The sequence below is a fragment of the Pleurodeles waltl genome, chromosome 10 (genome assembly GCF_031143425.1).
Source record: "Pleurodeles waltl isolate 20211129_DDA chromosome 10, aPleWal1.hap1.20221129, whole genome shotgun sequence".
NCBI lineage: Eukaryota > Metazoa > Chordata > Amphibia > Caudata > Salamandridae > Pleurodeles > Pleurodeles waltl.
This window is the reverse complement of record NC_090449.1, coordinates 135,376,373-135,388,183: the sequence shown is the minus strand read 5'-3', so window position 1 is coordinate 135,388,183 and position 11,811 is coordinate 135,376,373. Positions and strand designations below refer to the sequence as shown.

The 11,811-nt window shown below is 45.8% G+C and overlaps 1 protein-coding gene across 1 annotated transcript in view; it reads left to right on the top strand.

The window, feature by feature from the left end:
* The first annotated feature begins 1,052 nt into the window (after positions 1-1,052).
* Positions 1,053-11,811, top strand: part of MMD2 (monocyte to macrophage differentiation associated 2) — a 240,607-nt gene continuing 229,848 nt past the window's right edge. Inside the window, exon 1 of the mRNA XM_069209978.1 lies at positions 1,053-1,503. Coding sequence (XP_069066079.1) covers positions 1,286-1,503 — 218 coding nt within the window. The 5' untranslated portion in view covers positions 1,053-1,285. The remainder of the gene's footprint in view (positions 1,504-11,811) is intronic.

The window sequence follows — 11,811 nt, the reverse complement described above, 5'->3', positions numbered from 1 at the left end:
GAGCGCCCTAGCCGACTCGGCAACACAGTGCCCGGATGGAGAGAGCCCTTGTGCGCATGTGTGTTTGGCCGGCCTGGGCCGGCTGGCCGGCCAAACATACATGCACACTGAAGAGAGTGATCTGTGCACGCCCCTCAGTGCTCGTCACCCCCAGGGCCCCACCCCTTTAAAAATAAAACGATAATAAACATTGTTTATTATTGTTTTCTTTTTAAAGGTTTGCAGCTCCTGCCGCTGGTGGGCGGCAATGGTCCTCCTCGCTCCTTCTTCACCCCTCCACCACTTCTCTTTCTCTCTCCTTCCTTATTTCCCTTTGTGTTGTCGTTCTTCCTCCCCCTCTCCCTCCATTCCTAATCCCATGTTGCTATATTTCTCTTTTCTAAGTACCTCATATTCAATTCCCCTTCTCTACCAACTCGCCTCCATTTTATCTTCTCTCGCTATCTCTCCTCTTCCTCTCCCACTTCGTCTCTCCCTCCTTTGCTTTATCCTGCCCTGACCTTCGCCGCCCCTCTTTGTCCGCCCTCCTTCGCTGTCCAGCCTCCTGCTCTTTCATACCTCCGCCAACCTTCCTCTCTTTCCAGCCGTGTTATATCCTTGTCTCTCTCTCCTCGCGCCCCCTCCCCTCCACACACCCTCATATGCTTTTTTTTTCTTCTCCGCCTCTCCCGTCTCAGGTCTATTCCTTTCTCACTCACATCTCCGTTTCACCTCCTCTACCCCCGTCTCCGTGGGGTTGCCGCCTTTGTGTAATAAAAAACTTATTTTGCGACACTCTATGGAAAATATAAACATTTTCAGGCACTAGCTAAAACCGCCACAGTCATATCACCGAGACGATAAAAATCTAGGGTCACGCAAGGCGAAATGTTGAAATGTTCTCAAAACGCAGGGACTGTTTTCTGAGCATCAGGTCAGATGACGACCCTACCCTCCTTTCCACCGACGCCCCTTCCCTCCATCTTTCTCTGCCTTCCAATTTTTAATTTCACTATCTCGCTTTCCCTTCCTTTGCCTCTTGTTCCCTCTCATCTCCATCTCCACTTCTCCTGCCAGTCAACAAACACCCTCACTCCCACGCTCCCTCCCTTGACCTCTCTCCGTCTCCCCTCCCTTTATCTCTAACCCCATTCGATCTCGGTCTTCCCTCTTTTCTCCACTCCTACCTCTCCTCTGTTAGATCTATTGCTCTCTCTCTCCACTTCATCCCCTCTCGCTCCTCCCCACCCGCTCTCTCTCTTGCCTGACTCCCACATGCCAGCGGTGACAGACAAAGCCGGATCGGATGAAGCTGTGCGAGTCCCCCGGGCGCGGCGCTCCCTCCCCGGGTGCTGGAGGAGACCCCCCAGGCTCCAGTGGGCCCCTCCCGCAGGACTGGGGCTCCCCGTTGTTGGTCCTGATGGGCTGGCCCCTAGGACCACCCGGACCGTGGCTGGACCCCCATGGACCGGTTAAAATGTTCTTCTCCAGGGGACTGGACTTCCAGAAGAGCAGATACGCCAGGTAGGACGCCTGTTCCCCTTCCGTGACGGAGCCCGGCGGGCAGCTGTCGGCAGGGGGCGGTGTGGCATCGAAAGGAGTTCTAAAATACACCCTCCCTTAAGAGTTGGACCCGGTGGGTTCCCACAGGTGGCACTTGGAGGGTGGGCTAAACCCGCCGCTTCCCCCGGAAAATGCTCTTAATCAAATCAAATTTCCCTGGTTCCACAGGTGTGTGAAGCATTTGGGAGGGAGTCCCAAGTTTGCGGTGTGTTAATGCTAGGGATCCGGGAAGGGGGCGGGGTATTTGGATATATGCCTAGGATGTGACTGGAGGGTGTGACATGGAATTATACATATTTTTTCTGGGGCCACTGAGATTGGAATCAGTGACGAGGGGGCTTTGCGAGATCTGATTAGGTTTTCAATAGAAAGGGGGGCCAGGGGATCAACCAAGGGTCTCACAAAGCAGGGGGTGAGGGGAGTGTTCATATGGGACTTTTCAAGGTCTCAGGGGAATGGGTCCTAGAGGTTATCTGACGGGGTCTCACAGAGGCAGGGATAGGCGGCGTGGAGCTCAAAGGGATCAGCCCAGAATCCAGGGCTCAGACGGATCTGTCCATGGTTTCTCCTTAAAAGCAGTGTAAGGCGATCTCCCACGGAGCGGGAGTGTTTCACTCCGAGGGTGGAGAGGGTGCACGCATCTGCCGGAAGTGAGGCCCTACCTAACTTCATCTGGGCAAACATACACCCTGGTCAGGGTAGCATCCTGAGACAGGGCGGGGCCTCTAATGATCAGATAGCTCACATCCATTTTACTACAAGTCTGAGCTTGACAGGGAAGAATTGATTTTCTTTTAATAGTGGCATATATGTTTGATCTGTTTATTGAACTTCACTGAAAATGCATAGATTACTTTGAATTATTTTAGGTTATATATTATGGCAGATTGTTGAAAGCTTATGTAACAGAAAGCAATTGTAGTTAAATGTCCCCAAGCAATTATCCGTCCAAGGCCTCATTTCAGGCGGGGGAGCGGATGTAATTCCAGGGAAAAGAACTGTGACCGGGATAAGGTAGCAGAGACCACTGACTGGTTAAGCAGGATCTGTGGGATAAAAAGATCAAGGACCTCGTGTGTGTGTGCGGGTACGCACGTGCGTGGTCAGTCTGCTTGTGAGTGTGCGCATGCGCCCTCACGACTGCATGCAGGCGTCTGAGTGTTTGTGCGTGCCCTCGTGAGCGGGTGAGTGAGTGTGTCAGAGTCTGTGAAAGTATTAATGGGAGCATCTGTTAAGAATGATACAATATTCCTGTTATAGCCCCTCCTACATAACACTTGTCTTTTTTCTCTAACCTTCTCAGCAGTGCTGGAATTAAAAAAAAAAAATCTCCGGGAATCCATACATTTAGAATCAAATTGGGACAGATGAAAGGGAGTGGATCCGAGGGGCGGAGCTTGAAACACAAAGTCAGACAGTCAATTCATATACATTTATACAGTGATCTATTTACTGGCATCAAAGAGCTGCAATCAAACTGTAAGTCGTGTGTTTAGCTCCCTGTTTTTTCTTTCTCAATCTGCTGTTAGTAAGATTGCAAAAAAGGGTTCCTTTGGGAATTTATAAAATCTTGTCAGTACAGACAACCTCAATCACTGTGTTAAGTTTCATATCCCGACTTTGTGTTTCTCCCATCCATTCACTATTAGCATATGTCTACAATTAAGGACAATATGTTATTCCTACACTTTATAACCCTCATTGCCTTATGGTACATTTTCTGGACACTGATTTATGCTCACGTAAAATATTGTGCCTCAGCGTGTGATGTAAAGCGCTCTGACACATACACTGCGATGAGTAGTGCTATAAAAGCGTTTAATAAAAAAATACGTGCCTTTTAAATCATTATTTGTGTAATCTCTTACACACACAGATACATCTTGCACTCTAACAGTCCATTCACATCTCTCACACATGGTCAAAATACCTGTCTCCATGTCATAATTTCTTTAAACTACCCCAAATTGGCGGTTCCCCCTATTTTCATCACTGCTTCTCAGAGCTCTCGCGTTTCCCAGATATAGGGCCTGATTCTAACTTTGGAGGACGGTGTTAAACCGTCCCAAAAGTGGCGGATATACCACCTACCGTATTACGAGTTCCATAGGATATAATGGACTCGTAATACGGTAGGTGGTATATCCACCACTTTTGGGACGGTTTAACACCGTCCTCCAAAGTTAGAATCAGGCCCATATTCTTTTAAGGCTCATCTAATCAACAGTTTTTCTTTGCACGCTGTTACTTTGTAGTCAGGGCTACTGGAATTATGAGACAGGGGTGGACCTAGTTAGGAGGCAAGGATGACTAAATTATGTGGTAAGAAAATGAAAATTATACTGCATAATGTCACACATTTTGTGACTGTATTACTGCATTATCTTGACCTTTTAGCACTCGTCTGAGTCAATACATGTTCTGTTGCTTGCAAGACACATAGGCCCTCATTCTGACCTTGGCGGGCGGCGGAGGCCGCCCGCCAAAGTCCCGCCGTCAGGTTACCGTTCCGCGGTCGAAAGACCGCGGCGGTAATTCTGACTTTTCCGCTGGGCTGGCGGGCGGTCGCCTTCAGACCGCCCGCCAGCCCAGCGGGAAAGAGGCTTCCACGATGAAGCCGGCTCGGAATCGAGCCGGCGGAGTGGAAGCTGTGCGACGGGTGCAGTTGCACCCGTCGCGTATTTCACTGTCTGCACAGCAGACAGTGAAATACATGTAGGGGCCCTCTTACGGGGGCCCCTGCAATGCCCATGCCAGTGGCATGGGCACTGTAGGGGCCCCCAGGGGCCCCGCGACCCCCCCTACCGCCATCCGGATCCCGGCGGTCGGACCGCCGGGATCTGGATGGCGGTAGGGGGGGTCGGAATCCCCGCGGCGGTGCAGCAAGCTGCGCCGCCGTGGAGGATTCAATGGGGCGGCGGTACACTGGCGGGAGCCCGCCAGTGGTGCCGGTCCGACCGCGGCTTTACCGCCGCGGTCGGAATCCCCATTGGAGCACCGCCGGCCTGTCGGCGGTGCTCCCGCGGTCCTCCGCCCTGGCGGTCTTTGACCGCCAGGGTCAGAATGACCGCCATAGTTAACTTACAAGCGGCTTAGAGCACGTTTAATACTTATTTGGTTGACGTCATCAGTGTCATTTCCATGCTTTTATTTGGTCGGCATATGCTGGCTTCACTTTCTCTTTGTGAGCCAGACTCACAAAGGTAAACTTAGACCAAAAGTGTAGGTTTAGACCAAAAGTCTAAGTATAGACTTAAAGTCTATCTTTACTCGTAGTAAGTAAACTTTGACCAAAAGTCTAAACAGACCATAAGTCTAACTTTACTATGAGTAAAGTTAGACTTTAGTTCTAAACTTAGACTTTTGGTCAAGTCTACCTTTGTAAATCGGGCCTTTTATGTTTGTCCCTCCTGTGGATTAGTGTTTCCTTTCCAAGTAAGTGTCCTTCCGCAGGTCACACTTTCATGGCAGGGTTACTTTTTCTTTTTGTACAAGCACTCTAAGAGTGCATGTGTTTGCAGGCCATCTTCTCCCATTGCGCTTCCCTGCTTCCGTCCCTCCCCCATGCTCCACGTTTTTTTTATATAGCTCAAAATCATCTCAAAGGTATTGGAGCACTTTACACGAGCACAGGATTACATTACACAAGATGAGGTACATTTTTGCTGTTTTTGCTTTTTGTATTGCACTATTACTTTTACCTCCACCATCCTTTGTTGTTGCTTGCCCATTCCCATCCCACATTGGTGGTAGCCTGTGTTGTGTTGCTTCCCCCTCCCACCACCCCATCATTGGTTCCAGTCCTCTCTCCCAACCGGACAAAAAAATAACATTGGCACAGGCAATAGGTCCCACCTAATCGGCCTTTTGTGTTTGTAAATGTTTTAGCCATGATGCAGTGGTAGAAAGTTTTATTAAAAAAAAAAGTGCTATGATTTGGTGAGCACTGACTGGATATAGTCCTTTTTTCAGTTGCTCGCAGGAGATATTCTGTGTTGCACACCCTCTCTTGCTCCAAGATGCCTCCCACCCAGCCTTCTCCAGTAATTTTCAAAAAAGCACTTTGACGCAGCCAGTTCAATCGTGCTTTTATTTCAAAGAAGCAGGGGGTTATGTGGAACACCTCGGTTGACACCTTGACCACACGTGATTTCCTTTCTTTAAAGTGGTTGCTGAATTTGATAATTGTTTCTCCTAGTTATTTCTTAAAAATTATGTCTGATAAACAAATTGTAGACGTTTGCTTAGGAAACAGGGACTGTATTCTAGTGGCTCAAATGCCAAGCTCAGTACTAAGGAACTTTGTTTTATTTTTTCAATCCTGGCTTTCACACTTAACAATATTGGTTCAATTTCTCTTTTTCAACTGGCTTAGTGTCAAATATGCAAGCCCTTAAAACAGACTGAACACTATTAAAAAACTGGGCTTTAACATAGCTAGGCCAGCATTGTTACAGCCATGTTTTGAGACACTGTCAAACATGTAAAGTCTAAGAAAATCGCTTAAGGGCATCTGTGGCCAGTACATTTTGTGTTTTCCACTTTCAGAGCAGCAAAGAAATCGTTAAGTACTGAGTGCAAGAGGAACGAGGCCAGGCTTTAGGGACGCCATGCATCCAAGGTCTATTTTCTACACAAACGAATGACACTCCAGCTTCCCAGAGTGCAGTGACTCACCCACTAATGGCCCTCTGTGGCCTCCTCGACGAGCGCTCTAGAAGGGGAAGAAACAGACATTACTGCTCATAGCTTCCAGCATCGATTGGAAATTAGAACAGGGAAGGTGTTTATTTTCATTAATAAGACAGTACAGTACGCCGCAGAGGAGGGGCAGCCCTCAACATTGGGAACAGATGCACCACAGAGGCTGAGACTGTGCAGCCCCTGGTGTGTGTGCATTCAAAAGCTTTTTGCAGAAGTTGGCAAATATGTGCCTGTCTAGGGCATAGTTACTTAGACTGTGGCTGGGCTGATCCAAATACCAATGACCTACTAGGTAACTGCTACTTCTCAATACGTGGAAAACCAAAGAATCAACACAAACAGCAGGTCTTGGATTGACAGCATAATGACTTTCAGGATGCTGATGTGAAATATCATCTTAGTAAGAATAGTGTCATAATGCTCACATTCACTCCCTCCTGTCCCTATACATTCTTCTACATAAGGTAAGCACCCATCCCGGAGGCTGCTTGGAACTTTCCAGTGTCTGTAAGCCACATGTCACCCAGTCATCTGTGTACGTGTTCTGTGAACAATCAAAGCGTTTACTAGTCTGCCTTGCTGGATCTGTTCTTCTGGAAATGGAAGATTGCACATGCTGCCGTCTGGGAGAGAGAGAAGCTTGCCAGCTACTGCCAAGCTTTCCCAGCTCTGTGATGAAGTAAAGCTGAAACTGCTGCTGCCTGCTTTGTATGTTTCTTGTGATGGGGAAGCTTGTGGTGCTGCTATTCTAGGTGTACCTGTCCTCTGAAGGAGGAGTTTGCACTGATTCTTCCCAAGGCATTTCTAAACTATTAAGAAGGGGTATTTCCAACTGTTGTTGCCCCACCTTATGAAAAAACTAAGGATACGTTGAACTCACTCATATAACTTGGCCTATGAACCAGGGACTGTTTCACAATATTTGATGTTGAACAGCCACTGTCCTGAAGGAGGCACCCAACCCTGTACGGGCAAAGGTGAGTGCCGAAACATGTTGATGCAAAAGATAAGCAGAGTCCGTGGCTCGATCCTCCTATTTTTAATCTTGAGGTAGGGAGACAGCAGCAAAAAACATTTTAGCTCACACAATAGCTCTAAGCTGAAAAAATAGAGAACTTACCTGTCCACAAAAATGGGGGACATAATCCTACCCAAGATAGGACCCCATAACTAGGATGCCTCCCAGTGCTACATGTGCAACACACTAAAAAGGCAGATCTTTATAGGTAGATGAAGGTTCATCTTCCTAAATGAGCACATGAACTAATGTTTTTTCAATAGTAGGCTTGGGGATTTCTTCCTGTTTTTTATACTTGTTATATGTTTATATCTGTTTATAGGATCCTACAACAGCCCTTTAAATCCTCCCTCTCTTTCTTTGTGTTCTAACTAACTGTGTTGTATTGTATGTGTGAGAGAATAGTGTGATCTTTCTCTTGCTATTACCACCTTCCCTTTACTTAGTCTTTGTTTAAAAAAAGGTTGCGCTGCTGATATCCATGTTGTAACTTTTTTGTGTGGTGAAACTCGATTTAAAAATGTTTCACTACACAAAAGACAAAATAGTTTGCCTCCCAAAGCTTGTTTAATGCAAGATGTAAATGAAAACACGAACCCTCATGAAAAATGTGAGTAGAGTTTACTTTTTGGCTTTGAATGTGAAAAAAGCACTTTTTGAAATCGAATTGTAGGCTTAGTAAAATGCTAAAACATAACTGATTATTGCTTCATGTCAAGTAAAATTCTTTCAGCCAGTTCTGGCACTTTGGCCACAGTCACTTTGCATTCTATGGTTTTTAACCCCTAATAAAAGTGTTAAAAGCATAACTACAAGTCCCACAACGCAACAAACTATTGCCTGAAAAGCCAGGGATTGTTGATGATATCATAAGTCCTAGTGCCACTTGGCAGAGTTTTGAAATCCAAAATAAACGTTCGCTTCTGACTTTCTGCAGTTTTGCCTGTAGGTAATCAATATTTAAACAGTCCAGTGGATTAGAGGGCAGAGGTAGCTCATCAAATGATGATGCCAGAATCTGATTGCTAATGGGCAAAGATGATCGCTTCTTGGATAAAGAAACAGCATGCTAAAATGGGGTTATTTTCCATAAAAAATGCCACCATCAGCAGCTGATTCTGTCCGACGAGACACTGAAAAAGGTAAAACATTGTGCTTGATCTGGAGGCTGGTATTATTTAGATAGTTCACCTCTAACACCAATGTGATATGCCTTGACTTGAACAAGTGCAGCACATGCTACAGGTGGCTCCCTCTGAGGTCCTCCAGTGCCTCAGAGGGGGCCCACACTCACAGTAGGTGAGCCTAGTTCTAGGTCGTACAAGATACACACCTAGGGCCAGACGTAGCAAGCAGTTTTGCCCATTCTGTGTCTATGGGAAAATGTGTTCGTACAAATGGCCCCTAGTGTGGTACAGGAATTCACAGGTAGCATCTGAACTGAGCTCAGTGTACGAGAAGACAGCAAGCACAGAAAAACACACACCAGAAGTCACACTTACATTTCATTGTGCAACAATGTTTTTCGTCCATCTTTCGCCTGGGGCAGTATTAGAAGAAGCAGCAGTCCTCAGAAATGGAGTATGACAAACTGACTGCATGGTGAATGTAAACGCATCTTCCCAAGAGTTAGGCATTAAAATGTAATTGATCGTAAGAAAGAGAAGGAGAGTGCTAGGGACCTGACGTACAGTTAGATGGTAATAAAAAGTACTCACCCTAAAGAAATTCAGAACCCAGAAAAACACTCCACTGGGAGATATCCTTCCATCCAACTCCTGCTACAGTGTAGCAAAAGTTTTCCAGTTCATGTTCTGCCAGATTCAGCACTTCCCTTCTCAGTTACCTAAATCTAAATCAGAGCAGTAGTTCATGGTTACGAATGTATGTATTAAAGTTGACTTTTAAATTCTCGACTACATCAAAATTGTGGAGGTAATAATGTTGCATCCTTTATTATCCAAGACAATTCCAAAAATCTTGAATATAAAATGTTGTTTTGCATACATTCTTTAATGTATCTGACTGTACTCAGAAACCCCATCACTATGCCTTATCGCTAGCTTACTGTCTCTAACATCACTAATCCCTGAACCTTAAAAAACTCTTACTACCCCTTAACGCTGCCCCTGAACCCTAAAACAACTTACTATCCTTTAAGATTACCTTCCCCCGAAGCCAAAAAAAGTTACTATCCCTCAACGCTACTCTTCTATGACCACCAAAAATCGCTTACTACACTCCCCATCCCTACCTTTCCCTGAACCCTAAAATGTTTTTACTACTCTTTAACTCTGTTGTGCCCTGTACCCTAAAAATCCCTTACTAACCCTAACGCTACACTTGCCTGAATTATACGTCAGTCCTCCAGCCCCATTCCCCATCTGACTGTAAATGCTCCTCTCTACTTTAGAATGAGGACGACCCCTTGCCTTTCTCCCAGTACATTTACCTGTGTCCTGTAAGACAGTGCATTTTTCACTTTCTATGCAGTGACAATTTTTCATTCTTTCTTTTCAGTAAATTACATTCTTGACATCACTTTCTAAAGTCTACTTTTCCCCTCATTTTTCTTTAATGCTAACTATTGCTTCATCTCTTAGAGATGAGATTGTTGTCTCATCGAATCGTGTCATTTTATTGCAACCCAGTGATCAGCAATGCTCCAAGTTTAATACTTGTCTGAGTAACTCAGTTCTCTGCATTTTTCCATATAGGAGGTTGTTTTTGCTGTCAGTTGAAATTTGGGGACATTCCGGAGCCTTGGTCCTAACAATCTGCAGACCCTACATCTCAGATTCTGTTTCCTGAAGTTTAGCAGGCTACTGCGCGTGCATTTCTTGATCCAACGTCTTATATGGACACATAATGTGGAGCCAGCTTCAGCAAATAGACTGTGGCCTTTTGCTTGGTGCAAAAACCTGGATCCAGATTCTATCATTATCTGAAAGCGAATGAAGAACTATTATTGAAGGTTTTGGTTGTTCACATCTTTGTAGGCTAAGGATAGGTTTCACTGCTTTGTTTTGTACCCTTAGTGACTTTCGAATTGATGGATATTCTGTTCTAGCGTTGGGCTCTGTGTGGTTGGCAATGTTAAGAAACTTGGACGAGTTTCAAAGAAACAAGGTGCCAGAGAGCCTGATTTGTGTCGCTGAGAGATGGCAGAGCAAGGCACACATTAGCATTTGGCAGCACATAACTGTTTCTGAGAACATCTGTGGCGGCCTGCAAAGCCATGGCTTTGTTATTGCACGCCTGTAGAGGGGCATGCTGTAGACCTTGTTTTGGGGGTAGCCTCACTTGTTCTTGAGTCAGTAGTTCCAGGGCCGGGCTGCTACTCAACCCATTGGACATTTCCCAAGGGAGCTGATGCCTTTGGAGGCCTGGCCACCTCTGGCACCTCTGCCACCTTCTCCAGCTATAAGGAGTTAATTGTGGCATCACAGTGAGCTTCATGGGAGAGAGAAGAGAGAGAGAGAGGTAGAGGATTAATGGATGGAAAGAGATAGAGAGAGGCATGGAAGGGTGGGGCTGATCTGAACATTTTTTGCCAGGACAGTTTTGGTTCCTACTCTGGCCCTGACCAGTACCAGTGTAAATTGTAATGTCGAATATAGGATGTTGAGCAGCCAAAATATCAACATGTGAGTAGGTTTTATCTGACTGTACATGTAAGTCCTCAATGCTATATTGTCAAGGTATGTGGATGTGGTATTTTGTCAAAGTATGGAGATGTGGTGTTAAGAATAGTAAATCCGTTTTTTTAAATATTTTGGTCATGAAATTGTGGCCACCCAATATTGTATCCTCGATATTCTGGACTGCAACCACAGTTCCTGGGTAAGCAGCGATAAAGGAGCCGATCTTAGCTACCAGGCTATCCCCTACACACGTAGCAGTGGCAAGTCAAAGTATTTGTAGCCATCTAAATGAAGAGTTTCTCACCAGCAGCAGCATTGTTGATGCCATGTAATGTGATGCTGAAGATATTTATGGTGGTGAGTGCTTTTACTCAAGGGACCTATAATACTTTTCCAGTCATAGGATGGCCGGTGCTGATGCACACAGTGAAGCTAGTCTGCACAGCACCGGCAATGTGCATGGCATGGTCCATGCTGATAAAACAGGAGCATGGTGCCGAGCCATCTTGAAGGCTATCATACGTCAAGGGCAATGTCCCCATGAAGGACTGCTTGGGAGATCTTAATGTGTGTGTGGTCAACTACTTCCTCAAAGTAAGCCCTAAAGAGACAAATCAGCACAACAGTTACTATGTGGTAAAGGTTTGTACCGAAAAAAACGTAAAACACCTTCTGTGGCAACATCCAGAATGTAGTAGTCCCGTTAATCTAGTAGCACCGCGTGGTCACCTATCCTGCACCTAGCATTAGGAGGCATCTTCAGACCCCCATTGCTTCTCTTTCTTCCTTGTAAACTACTCCTGGGAAGCTCCCATTCATAAATGTATGAAAGAGTCAGTAAAAAAGAGTACTGCAGGAGAACTACTTCACATGCTCGTAAATGCCTTTGTGAATCAGCCCCAA